The sequence below is a fragment of the Drosophila kikkawai genome, chromosome 3L (assembly GCF_030179895.1).
Source record: "Drosophila kikkawai strain 14028-0561.14 chromosome 3L, DkikHiC1v2, whole genome shotgun sequence".
NCBI lineage: Eukaryota > Metazoa > Arthropoda > Insecta > Diptera > Drosophilidae > Drosophila > Drosophila kikkawai.
The window spans coordinates 13,005,118-13,018,753 of NC_091730.1; the positions used below are offsets into that span (position 1 = coordinate 13,005,118).

At 40.7% G+C, this 13,636-nt stretch overlaps 1 protein-coding gene and 1 long non-coding RNA gene across 5 annotated transcripts; both read right to left on the minus strand.

The window, feature by feature from the left end:
• Window positions 1–3,447: 3,447 nt before the first annotated feature.
• Window positions 3,448–3,923, minus strand: LOC121502256 (uncharacterized). Its single transcript, XR_005990899.2, has 2 exons — window positions 3,654–3,923; window positions 3,448–3,598 (listed from the first exon to the last, which is right to left on the minus strand). It is a non-coding gene; the product is annotated as an uncharacterized lncRNA (long non-coding RNA).
• A 7,222-nt stretch (window positions 3,924–11,145) lies between these two features.
• LOC108078087 (uncharacterized) lies at window positions 11,146–12,933 on the minus strand. Of its 4 annotated transcripts, none has more exons than XR_011444982.1 (5): window positions 12,740–12,924; window positions 12,517–12,681; window positions 12,335–12,468; window positions 12,115–12,267; window positions 11,146–11,937 (listed from the first exon to the last, which is right to left on the minus strand). XR_011444982.1 is itself a non-coding variant. In XM_017171679.3 (5 exons), exons 1-4 carry the CDS (start codon window positions 12,800–12,802, stop codon window positions 12,196–12,198), a joined length of 426 nt encoding a protein of 141 aa, XP_017027168.1. In that variant the 5' UTR covers window positions 12,803–12,933; the 3' UTR covers window positions 11,157–11,957; window positions 12,115–12,195. The 4 variants fall into 4 exon arrangements, 3 of the variants coding, with proteins under 3 accessions (XP_017027168.1, XP_017027185.1, XP_017027176.1); XM_017171679.3 differs by having other exon boundaries at window positions 11,157–11,957; window positions 12,335–12,460; window positions 12,740–12,933; XM_017171696.3 differs by having other exon boundaries at window positions 11,159–11,937; window positions 12,335–12,460; window positions 12,740–12,933.
• Between the last annotated feature and the right edge of the window lie 703 nt (window positions 12,934–13,636).

The following is a 13,636-nucleotide window of genomic DNA, read 5'->3' on the forward strand; positions in this document are numbered from 1 at the left end:
TTTGTGTCTCTAAGTTATATGTATTTTTTCTAGTGCTCTCTACTATTTTTCTGCACAATTTCATTTTAAGGCAGAACGTACAAAGCCGGCTAATGGCGGCTAATGAAGGCAGTTTTATTGGGGATTTTATGGGCCGTTGAACCCGGATCCGAGCATTCGCTGTCTCCTCAGTTGGCCATATCCTGAACCGAGTGTGCGAATGTATTTATGAGGTATTCATGCATTCATACGTCAATGTCACGGACAACTCCAAGAACTCTTCGGTCCGAGGTCCGGTGCAATGGCCACCAACATCAGACATATCCACTACCAACTCGCGTTTGCAAATGAACAAAAAAATTTTGATGACATCGTCGCCGGTGACAATGAAAACTAAGCACAGTACAAAGCCAGAAGTCCGAAAGAGAGAATGCTACGCAAAAACGGAAAACATCATGGGGAAAAAATTGGAGTACGACAAACGGTGGCAGGATACGAATCCTTTCACAGGCCTGCCGAATATGCGCTCCTGCGAAAAAGTTAAAACAAAGACATGGCAACAATTTACATTCCCATTGTTTGCCTCGGCTGCAGATACAAGTTAGCACAAAAAAAAAAGCGGCAGATAGTTAGATACAGACATGTGCAGGTGCAGTACGTTTCAGTAAGGGAAAATAAATATTTTTTATAAATATAATAAAAGAAAAATATAAAAAATATATCTTTATAGCATTTATTATACTCAATAGGTCGATGAAACCAAAGAATTTTGATGAAATAAAAGTTTCTAATAAAATAAATTAATAGAAAATAATATACTTATTTCAAAATTTAAAATTTTTTAATTTTCAAAATATCTATATCTTATTCGTCTTGAAACGCACTGTAAATTTTCCTATAAATTGCAAATGCTGTCGGTCAGCCGCCAAGTTAGAGCAAGAAGCGAGCCACAAATACTAGGAAGGCAGGGACAACAGGAGCCAAGGATATGTGCTGTAAGAACTAAAAGGACTGAGGACAGCAAAAAAATTGAATGCGGAAAAGAAAGAGAAGTTAGGCCACAACGAAATAATCAACAATATGCATAAAGTCAAGAAAGAAGAAAAAAGAGAACATAAAAAGGAAAATATTTAGAAAATATGTATATATCCTTGAGTGAAAAATATATATAAATCTTTACTGTAGAGTACCTACTAAGTCACATAAACCAAACTATTTCTCGCCATTGTGGGATGGCTGCATTGTTCTTGTTTTTCCTGCTGTCGTTGGCAACCGGAAGCATTTTGCATGAATTGCCCATAAAAGTGATATGCACATCAAGATTGTCCGATGTGAGTGTTGTGATAAGCGCGAAAATTTGCTTACTAGCTGGAAAAAACTTTAAGGTGAGGCATTCCTCACTCCTCCTCGCTCGCGGCTGCTAATCAAGACGAACGACACTTGGCTAGACATTTAATTTGGATACTGCAGCTAAAAGGTTGCCATCAGTCTCAGGCACGCCCTCCGCCCATTAACCAGCGGTTAACCAACCCTTAACCACAAGTTGCTAACCACCATCACCACCCCCTTACTACCCACCCATTAACCGTCACCCATTAGGCATCGCCCATTATGAGCTTGGAATTGAGGCGAAACTATGGGAGCACTGGAAGAAATAATTATGACAAGTTGGGAGGATCTATCTGTGATATATTCTACAGGTACTGACAGAGTTTATCACCTTTTCTCTCCGTGTAAAACCTCCACACACACTCGCATATTAATAGCCCCACATTCCTTTTCCTTGGTCCCCAGTCACGCCGCCATCTCCCAGATGTCATATGTCAGGCGTCTGTAATAATGCGAGCTGATGACTGCGTTATGATTACTGTCAGCGGCAGGCACTCAATGAATAAGCAGATGAGAGGGTGTCATCCTCCCCATCGTCCTTGTGGGGCTTATCACGCACTTTCCTCCTACGCTCACACCGGGACCACATATGACTTGAGGTGGCCCGCAGCGCCAACAACTTTGACTCGGCAACAATTTATCACGGCCAATTTAACCACTTAAGTGCGAAAAAGGTTTCAGCAGACTTCCCACACCGCACACGTAGAGTGTAATGAAATATTGAACGAGAGCTGCAACTGCAACTGCAACTGCAGGAAGGCAGTGACAACGAGCCAGCGGCCTGAATCTGTATCTGCATCTGAGTTGGAGTCTGGCCATCGCCACTGACCACTGAATGTATCTGCATCTGCATCCGTATCTGTTCTGCCAGCGGCATTTATTTGTTTACAATCTGTTTGGAGCAAAGCTGCCGCAGGGCTTAAAAATCTGCATTTGCATCTGGACACCAGTGGGGAATGTAAAGGTTTGAGGTCCTGGCACACAAGGACTAATTGAAAAAGACAGTAACCATAAGCGAGCACATTTCCATATGAAATTGTTTTAAATACAAAGCGTCACATTGACTTTTAATATTTTTTATATTGATGAATTGGTTTAATATGGAAAATATATAACAATTTATCATATCTACTGGATAAAGCCTCTTACATATATATTTTTTTTTAAATATTTATCATTTTAAAAGGGAAATAGCATAATACATGTTGATGTGTTAATTGCCTTTCTTGTGGCTGAAATGGGTTTAAAGCCAGAGCCACTCATGGAACATGGGTCCAAAGGGCTTAAACGTAAAGCTAAAGGGCCACTTCAGTTGAATGGCATCAAATCGGCTTTGGCCACACTCTCTTTCAGTCATTTTCCTCATACATATGTGGTGTAAAAGTGCAAATTCATGTTTTGTTTGACGAAATCTGTATAAATCTAAAGACCGAGAATGCCAGCAGTCAACTCAGCTCAGAGCTCTTGAACATCCGAGGGATTATGTAGGGAATTGGTGCGAGAGCAGGCGGTATTGGAAGCCATGTAAATGGATTACTGCGGGGCTTCTGGGTCAAATGGAATTAGCCGCCATTTCAGGGGAGGCTGTGCTGGTTCTTCGAAGGACCACGAAGACGCAAACACTTGTTGAGCGAACACACAATTTTCACACTCATTAAAAATTTGCATAATTATGCCAGCCTCCCTCCCGCTCATTACCACTTTAAGGCAGACAGGAGTCGGAACACGCAACACGGGGAGCTCAAGGACCCAGGACACTCATAACCAAACGAGCTTTTCATAAGGCCGCGAGAATGTTGAATTATAAATGCATGGAAATTAAAAGCAATTACATGAAACTCAACTCTCTCTCCTCCTCCGTGTAAAAGCAAATAAACTGCGCGTAATGATGCTAATCCCTTAAGCCACCAAACATTTCGATGGGAGAGAGAGCCTGGGAGGGCTGACAAAAAAAGGGCCATCAATTTGCATTGCGTTTGGCTCATTAGCGTCACTGCCACTGACCACTTGTAAATTTGGCCTGTCTATATGGAATATTCAGAAAATTTATGGCCTTGTTTCTGCGAGAGCATGGGTAGATATTTGACTTAAAAAATATTTTATTATTTTAAAGATTCGGTTTTATTTAAAATTGAACCCAGCTAAAAATCCCCGTTTATATTTATACTACATCTGTTCTGAATAATCCTCTTTCTGCGCCGATCTTCCCATTAATCTGGAATTTTGAGTTCTGTAATAAATAAATATTAAAAATAATCTCAAAATAATCATGATAAATCGCTTACCCTATATGTATAAGGATCGGAGCAATCCTTACATCCAAAAGAAAAAAAGAACCCATAGAGGAGAGCCATAGGCAGCTGAAATACCATATCGCATACCGTGACCATTATTATTATAGGGATCTCCTTCTGGCTTGTAAGAAAGTTGAGACTAGTATATATATCCAGAGAGTGAAAACGGATTTTTAAAAATATAATTCGGGCTCAAAATACTGATGATTTATGCTCAGTTTGTTTGTTTTTACTGTGACAGGGCTAGGAAAAATATTTCAGGCTGCTTAGATCTTAAAATTTAAACATTAAAGTGGTCTTAAGATAATTTTATTAAACATTTTATAAATTTTCACATATACAAAATTTAATTATAAATATTTTAGAGGCTTTGACCTTTAAATTTGTAACTCCTTTAGCCCACCTCGCTCGAAACCCTTGCCATTTACATTTTGACAAAATATTGCGGTTTCTGCCTGTTCAATGCTCCATAAGCTTGAATTACAGCGAAAAGCGGGAAAATATTTATTTAAAATATTTTCAATTGCTGACGTTTGCCAATATAAAGCGAATAATTAAATGTCAATAAAATTAAGCCAGATAAAATAGAGCAAATATTGTAAAAAAAGCTAATAAGTAAGAAAATCAACAGCTAAATCTTTTTAGAAAAGAAATTTAAATAGAAAATCAATGCATTCAAGTTTAAATTTAAATTTCTTGACATAAGACAACTCTCCTCTTCAAAACTTATTGGCCTTAAATCGCTGATTCTGCATTGAAAATTGCTGCCTCGCTAAGCCGGTAAGTCCAACAAGAAAAATCACTTTTCTCCCTCGAAACGAAAGACTGGGTGGTATTTTTTTGGGTGGTTGGGGAATTGCTTTCGATTTCTCGAACGTTTTCCCCGCTTAATATGCCAAACACAGTTTGACTTTTATTCAATATGCAAAAGATACGCGTCAATTTGTTGCCCGTCTGCTGAACTTTTTAATCTGGCTGAGATTCGTACTGCCTTCCTGGTGGTCGCTCCTCTTTAAATCCTCACCAGACTCCGCCGCTATTGACTCCTGAATGGTAAAGGATGTTGTGGCCAGATTTATGTTGGCAGTTTTACAGTTATTTTAAGCACCGCCTCCAAGGAAGGCGAACAAGAGCTACTTAAGTCCGTTCGCAGGAAACTTTTGCAACTATTAAAGTCTTAAGTAGAAGTGGATAAAAGGAAAGCTAACTGTAAATGCATTTCCACGAGAGCAGCAAGGATATCACGTTGCAATGGGAAACTTCGTCCTGCAGCGTACTTATGCGGCGGCCTGGCCAACACTTTCCGTTTGTTTGTCCGAGGACAAGGCAAAAAAAAAACTGACTTTAGCTCACATTATAAGGGGGGTTGGGTGTTTACTCCTGACTTGCCAGGTGTTTTTACCAGGTAAATGGGTAACAGGTTCAAGGATTTTGAAGATTTCTAGAAATCTCTATAATTTTAGGTATGCCTTTCAAAACCCCTCCCAAGACTTCTATCTCCTTTAAGCTTTACTTTTTTGACTTATGGCAAAAGCAAACGAAATGCCAAATGATTTTCCACCCACATTTTCCGATAATATGCACCCTCTTTAGCCTTAAATCAATGTTGACAAAAGTTTTATTGGATAAGTTTGTTTAACGACAAGCCAAAGTAGACGACGCACACAAAAGGGCAGGTAAAAAGGCAAAAACTTCTTGCCGTTTTTTGTTTGAAAAATCAAATTGAGCAAAAGTTGATCTCAAACAGGATGAAGCTAAAGGCAGGCCAAAGTTTTTCCAGCAAAAATCATTGGACGCGGCAAGTTTGCAATTTGATTTGTGTTCAATGTGCGCGCAATTGATTAGCCATTCTGCCAGAGATCATGAATGTCCTTACTCTGGATTCGAAAATTCTTATTGGCACTTGGCCTTATTCAGCAAATAGTTTACAGAAAAACATATAGATTTATAATATTTATAAAATATGTTATAATTTATAGTAAAGATTGGAGACATAAAAGCTAGTTGTTGTTAACTATATATTATATTATTGTATATTTAAAGATGCTTCAGTTAGTGTATACTTAATTATATTTTGTTTTTTAATCTATAATCTTGTAAGTATAATATAATTTATTAATTCAATTCAGAAATTATATAAAATATTTGTAATTTTTCGCTGTGCATTCACCTTAGAACCCCAGCCAGAGGCATCTGCTATCTTCATCTGCAAGTTTGTCCCACTAAAACAGTGCCACTCGAAGGACCAACAACTGTTGCAGGACTCACACTCCTTCCGCAATCCTTTCTCGCACACACACGAGAACACTTTGTGGTTTGGCAGCCGCAGACTCCTGCTGTTTAATATGCTGTTAAATTACATTAAAATTTGAAAAGAGCTGGCTGCCTGGCTGGCTGCCTGATAAGCGCATTACTACTCGACGAATGTGATCCGAAGGTTCTGAGCATCGAGGAAATTAATAACCAAAGTTGGCATGGCCTTCAATGTCAGGCGGCAGTAATTGCCTGGCAAATAATTTAATGCGAAATCATGGCAGGCCACGCCCCGGGGCCAGCAGAGCTTGTAGCGAATTTAAAATGCAATAACCGGATTAGATTGTGTTTCAGCCATATCGGCATGTCCTTTTTGGCCACCAGCTCTCTCTCTTTCTCTGTGGCTGTTGCATGTTACTCTGGTATTTATAGAGTTTTAACGCAATCGCAATTTCGGTTGACATTTTGCGCTCTCGGCCATTTCCCATTTCGCTACACTTTTCCGCCTGCCATTGTTGTGCGCCGTTGCTGCAGGCCATCGATAGACGTCTACAGGTGACTCTACTACCTGTGTCCTCTAAGCCTCCCAGTGGCCCCAACTCCCAAAAATTCACCCCCCAAACTGACTGTCTGGCTTATGAAAAATGCATTTTGTCTGTCGTCGCTGGTCCGTGAAGCGAATCTGCGGCAGTGTGGCTAATATCAGTTCATTTGGCTTTTGAATTCGTTAGTTGATGTCTATAGTTCACTACGGCAGGGGCCAATATCTGTTCATTTAAGTGGCTTAAATTAAATCGCCTTTATTGCCCACTAAACACACAATATCGGCTTTTATGTATGTCATATGTGTGGTGGTGAAAGTGGTTTAATTTTAGAAAATATATAATATATTTTTTTTACTTAATGCTTTAATAAAACATAAAATATAATTGAAAAGTAAGACCCAAGCTTAGGATGTTCAGAATTGCTAATGAAATCAAGTTGAGTGCTAATCAAAGCCTGATGCTTTTTTCTGTTTTCTTTTTGGGAGATTGCTAAAAAATCAAAACATCCCCTTTGGTGTCAAACAAGTATTAAGAATATAAATCTCATAATTTTTTTGTGAGCCTTCCATCAATCACAATTCTGACACTTGCAACACCTGTGGCTATGCCTTTTTTTTTGGCCGCAACATCCCTCTTGCCTTTTTTTTTTTGGGAGGGTATTGATGTTCGGACAAATTAAACCAAATGCAAATAAGTCAATTTCAGATGAAACACGAAGCGAAATTAATGTGCTACAAAATAAATACGACAAGATAAATGTTTCTGGTGCCGGGTAACAAGATAAACTGATGTGGCTGTGCTAATAAAAATACACGAGGACGAGGATGAGCACGAGTCCTGCGAGGCGTCCTTGTGAAGTGTGCGAAGAACGCTGCCGGCACGTTTAGCATTTCAAAAGGCGTATTGTTTATTCTCTTCCCCTTTTCCCAGTGTTTTCACATTCAATGTTATTTATCTCTGCTTTTTTTTCACACCGCCCTTCAAGCTACGATCCCTTCGCCTTTGTAACCCAAGTTCACTTTCGCAGTCCGCTTTTGTAGTTAACTTCTTTGTAGTTTCGTTTGCTTATTCATTTCCTCTTTCCCACGCACTCTCACACATGAAAAGTTATTTTTTCCTTTTCCCGCAACGAAAATGAAACGCATTTCACCCATCCGAGTGGGTGTCTCTGTGTGTGCCTGCGGAAAATAAGCGCAGAAAACTGGGAAACTGGAAAACTTGTCACGTGATAAACTCGGAAAGGAAAAGAATGTCACGTACTAAGAGAACGCAGCGACAACCTTTGCCACTTAAAGTTTTAAGTTCTCCGCACAGAAATATGTTTTAATTCCATAATCAGCTTGCACTTGGCCAAAAAACCCGAAATCAATTCCCCATTGTTTGGCGAGGTCCTTTTCCACCGAATAAAAATCCTAGTATACTTAACGGCTCCCCGAATGCTGGTCACGTAGATTCCTTCCCCTTCCCCAGCTTTATTTTTTTTTTGGGAAACTGAAGGACAGCTGTTTGGGTGCACTTAGCATTGCTACATAATTTCTGATGGCGTCATTTTAAGAATTATGAATGCCACGTGACTTTTGCTGGGCAAATAAAAGAAACCGGAAATCGGGCCACAGGACTTTTCTATGCTAAGTAAAGCCGGAATTAGAGCATTTAAGATTGTTCAACTGAAAAAAAAAAAGGGAGTCAGTGAAAGGTGAATAAAGGTGTAAAGAGTCTTTAGGAAATTGAAGAATTTTTAACGGAAATTAGAGATATTTTAGTTAAAAAAGAGGCAAGTATTCAAAGAACCCTCATTAATATTATTTCAGCGAGTGTTCTTTACCAATTTCCATCTGCGACTTAAAGTTCCTCTTGTCCGTATGCTGAATTTTAATTTATATCGTCTGGCAGCCGGACACCGCCGGAAAAACACCTCGGTGACCGGTCAAAGGTGTCACACATAAACCATTCAATCTGACAGTCAGTTGGGAGAATTTGCAGAATCAGAGACTGGGCTTTTGGAGGGGGATATATAGTGATATAGCGATAGACACAGACAACGACAATGACAATGACCATGCCCACCACTGTAGACCGCAGTCAAACTTTCGATTTCACTTCGTTAACGTGGCGAGTTGGACACGTATCCGCCCCGTTAGCCCACCTTGCCGTGCGCTGCAATTTATTTTTTTTTTTTTTCTGCACATTTGTCCAGACTTTTTCGCCTCGCTCCATATTCATTTCGGTGGTGCAAATTGCGCACGAAACATGCGAATTCGAGTGGTGAGTGTGAGTAGTGAGTGTGAGTAGTGAGTGTGAGTAGTGAGTGTGAGTAGTGAGTGTGAGTGGTGGTGAGTGCACAAAACCAATTTGTAATAAAGACGATGATGGCGAGGAAAGCGTAGAGAAAACGCAATGCTTTCATTCCATTGTCCATTGTTGTTTTACTCGGAATTCAGGGATAATAAGGGTATATGCCTGACAGTCCAAAGAGGGGTTTATTTTATAAAATATAAGAAAATCTCTTAAAGTCTTTGCTAATTTTTAAAACAAATAAAATAGTGAAGTATTTATATAAATCTTCATCAGGCAATAAGGCAGAAAGTTGCTTGAACAACTACTGTATTAATAATTATATTTTTCACCTAGCTACTTATTTAAACTATAATAATATTCCTGAGGTACCTCCTAGTCGAGAAGGATATCTCTTTTATAGTTGCTTGAGGAATAGATGTCGGGAATGGCTCACTCGGACGCCACGGCATTATGCGGCATCAAAAGATGTTGACACATCACGCAGTCGTCCTGGCATTTGAATGTTTTCAATTAACTTTATGTAGATAAATAGTAGCAACAACTGGCCCCCGTTGGTTGTCTCCACTGGCTGGGTCCTGCCGCGTCCTTAGTTGGCCTTAAAGGCGTAGCTGGCCAAAAGGGCGCAGCTAAAATGAAACATTGCAGGGCGCTAAATTACGCTGGCAGGGGTGGCGATAAAAGGGGGTAGCTTGGCGGAAATTGCATTATCAGCGTCAAAAGGCACACAGCACAGACAACAACAACAACCCCCCTTTTGGTGGCATGTTTTGCCGCCGGCTCTTTGCCGTTGCCACTTCCTGCACTTCCCGCCGAGACAATGAGTTGTGATAGCACAACTTTTCCAGCGGCGTCGCGCGTTACGCATAATTACCGTTACAGCGGGAGGGGGCGGGACGGACGCCCGCTCAAGACTGATGAGCAGTTTATGACTTGACGCTTTCGCAGTGCATTTAATACCGTTATTGTGGTGCATTTGTTGCCAACAGTTAATAACAATGCACTGGGAAAAAGGGGGTTTCTTTCGTGAAAATATTTTTAAAGTGATTGAAAACTTATGTAAGACTATTCCCTACCAGAATAAATATATTTAAAGTTTACTAAAACATTTTCTTAGATTAAATTTCTTTAAAGAAACAAAAATATTTCCTGCAAGTGTTCGTTGCAGCTGCTAAATGGATTACGTACGCTGGCCATTGTTCATTCCGTTTATATGAAATTTTAATGAATTGTAAAGCCAGGACATCTTGGAGCAGCACACATGGGGTGCCCGGTTACCGAGTGAGTCCCCCCCCCATGTTCGGCTCTCTATCAGCCAAACATTATCGCAGTCTCTACTTCAAGTTCAATAAAGTTGAGTGCCTGGCACAAATGGAAATTTTACGCATACCCATCGAGGCGAGAGCGGGAAAGTGCCCTTTAAAATCACTTTATTATGCCGGCATGTGGGGTATTTTTTTACCCCCGGACACATTTGTTCCGGGGGGAGGCGATGCGACAATTTATAAGAAAATTCCTATCGAACTCTCCGGCATCGCTGGGCCAATGTCTTTTGGGCCGATAAAAACGTACCCGGCACGCGCTTTAATCATGAAAAATCATATTGAAAGGCGCCGCTCCGCACATGTAGTGGGCGTGCCAGCCATTAAATGAATATTTCAACAAATTTGCTTTTACAAGCTCGGCTCGACAGGATATTTAAGAGCCGGCACAGGCACATCGCATCGCACACACAAAACAGCTGCACAATTTCCGTAGGAAACTTTTGCGCTGCAAAGTTTTTCTGGGCGACTTTTGACAAGACCAACAAGCGGGGAAAAAATCCTTGAAGGATGATTGCGTTTAAATACTCTAAAATCTATAAATTAGAGTGTATAATATAATATATAGATATAAGATAAGAAAAAGAGATAATTACATATTTAAGGCTCTGGTTCTTATATTTTTAAACCCTTTCTTTAGTAAAATCTAGAATTTTCCCTGGATTGTCCTATAATGTACCTTAAGTCCCTTCAAAACCCTCAACTCAGCCGCCATGCCCTGTGGGTTATACACTTCTCTGACAAGTTGAAAGTTCCCGCCGCATGCATTTCAATTGCTCCGCCGTTGCCGTCGACATTTACATGCCAAGTCATTGGCCAAAGTGTCCATCCCTCCCTCTCGACGGTGTCTTACATCTCTTTGACTCTAATAGATTTTAATCAGCCGCAGGACATGCGCCGGACGACAAGGACAACGAGAACGCCGACGACATGCTGTTATGGCCCCAAACCGCGCTTGGCGACAGTCGAAATTCCTTGCCCAGCATCCGATGAGAAGCGCCTCGAGCGGATCAGAGCTTGCCTTTAATTATGCCAGTTGTGGGAATCGGGGGAAATAAAGAAATGAAATCCCTATTTTTGAGGCATTTTTCTTTGTTTTTTCTTTGTTTTATTTGCCAGCGGGGTAAAGGGAAAGTGTGAGGTTGCTTTTGAGTGCCAGTTTAGCTTGCGTTTTTCCACACAATTTGCCGGCAGGACCTGGGGGCAGCAGAACACACCTCTAATGAGCCACTCCACCACATCCTTGAAAAAGCGCTGCATTTTCCAGCACTTTGACACGTTCACGTTTTTTTTTTCCTGGAAGGAGAGGGCGCCGCATACTTTTATTTGCGTAATTGGCCAAATGCTGAGTGATGTGACCAGCGACTTTATGGCGAAGCAAATTTAATACCCTTATCGGCATCGGATGTTACTTGCCATAAAATGACCCGCATTTTCAGCCATTCCGCTCTTCCTTCTGCCAATAAAAGTGTCGAGTGGAGTGCGTGTAATGAGCATCGGACTCCAGGACCCCAATCGAAAATGTCCTGCTCACTTTTCAGACTTCTCTGACTTCTGACCAACCCAACGGATGGCTGGGAAAAGTGTTTTAAAATGCAAAGCATCATTATTTGTGGGCATCGTTAAATTTCATTTAAAGCTGCGCAAAGAGGAGTCGCCAGATGACGATGACGATGACGACTTTCCACCCCGCAGCAAGGGTCACGGGTCCTGCGCTTATCTTGTCATTGTCATCTTTATTGGCTGCCATTATCGTCCTGCGGGTGTCCATAATTCCGCATGTAATTTGATTACCCACGCAGCCCGCAAATTGCCACGCCTGCCGATATCAACAACAACTTCATTGGCACTCTATGGCCTCTGTAGTAATGGGGGAAAAACTTTAAGGTTAAAGTGTGAGTAAAGGAAAAGTTTGCATTGTTTTTAAAGATTCTTAATTTGTGTTCCCAAACCTCTAAAGGAGCTGCAATATTTGAGATACATGTTGTTTTCGTTAGGTGATAACCCTAGTGATTCCTTTGGCAACCTGATACTTACTATTTTTTGAATCCATTGAATAACAAAACCTCAATTGCATATCTATAAAAGTAAACATTACGACCCATGCTGAATTTTATATTAGTACGGTTCGATATTTTGGAGTTCCTTCAGTCGCAGACAATATATGAAAGCCAAGAGAAAGGTCAGCACCTATTTTAAAATTATTTAAAATATTTCAAAGAATTTGCAAACAAAATAAAGTTAAAGAAAGCCCTACCGAAGCCACAAAGCTGGCCTGGAAACAAACATGGACAATTTTTTCATCGTCGGTTGTGCTACTATTCATAGAGGTAATCCAGATGAAAGACTTCACCAGCACGTAAGCTGCAATAACGAACAGCATCTGAAAAACTATCGGATTTTAGTTAATCGTCGCGTTATGCCTCTATCTGAACGCACCAGTTGTATACATATTACGTGTCTGTAAAGAGCTGCATAAAATCCAACGCACAGTCCAACGAAATACACAATGCCAACTATGAGATTCAAATAGAGTATGTTTTCTAGAGATTCCGGCTTGCACAAATGTACAATTATCTCCACTATTTCTGCCCCAGAAAAGATCTGTGGATCAAGGATCGGTAAAGTAAGAATGTATCGACACTTTTAATGTCCAACTCACTATAGCAATGGGTATAATAACCAGCGTGCAGATTTTGGACGCGAATGTTGGAAAAACGCACATCCTACTGATCGCCAGAAGCTATAAATACTCACATACATAGCTGGAATTATGAAAAATCCCAAAAACTTTTAATTTTCAATAAATCTAACTCTTGTCATGGCTTGCTTAAGTTATGTCAGACGATGAAAAGTATTCGAGAATCAATAGGGTCTGGTATGATGTATCATTACATGGTTTATAAATAAGTAACAACTCTTCCAACTTTAGCTAGTTACTTACAAGTGCTAAGCCGCAAGATGCTCAAGTGGAGGAGTCCTTGGAGCCCCTAGGATATGTGAACAACAAGGGCAACAAAACGACCACCACCAGCAATGCCAACCACAGTGTGGACAATTTCCAGTTGAAGGCACAAAAGCAGGGACACAGGGCCATCGTACCCCCTCATCCTGCAGGACCTTTGGGCCCTGTTTGTTGTCCATCGTCCCGTATCTTGTATCTGGTATCTGCCCTGGGTGTCCTGCGTCTCTGCTAAAATAATCGCCACAATAATCTGTCAACGACAGCTGCTGATGTCATAAAAACCTTTTGAAGATGTCGTTGCCGGAGTCCTTGTTAGGACACACAAACAGGAGTACACACACACACACACACAGGCTAATGATAATTTGCCACAATTTACACTCCGAGCAGCAGCAGCAACAGGACCTCCTCGTCCTGCTACCAAAATGGCTGTGATAAAATCATTGATGAAGCCAAAAGCTAATTGAATGTTAATCGCTTGCCATTGACATTGCACGTGGCGGGAAAAGGCAGGTCGGGGTGGAAAATTCCCTGGAAAACCCATCCGAAAATGGGCAAAAAGAGGGATAGAAAACTCTGAAGCAACCCCTCTCC

Bases quoted from the DNA above. Each gene is read 5' to 3' on its own strand.
- LOC108078087 (XM_017171679.3), bottom strand. From the start codon at position 12,802: ATGTGCGTTTTTCCAACATTCGCGTCCAAAATCTGCACGCTGGTTATT. The intron at 12,682-12,739 runs GTGAGTTGGACA...CTTGATCCACAG, and splicing joins TTATTATACCCATTGCTATA to ATCTTTTCTGGGGCAGAAAT. The intron at 12,268-12,334 runs GTAGGGCTTTCT...ATTTTAAAATAG, and splicing joins AGGCCAGCTTTGTGGCTTCG to GTGCTGACCTTTCTCTTGGC.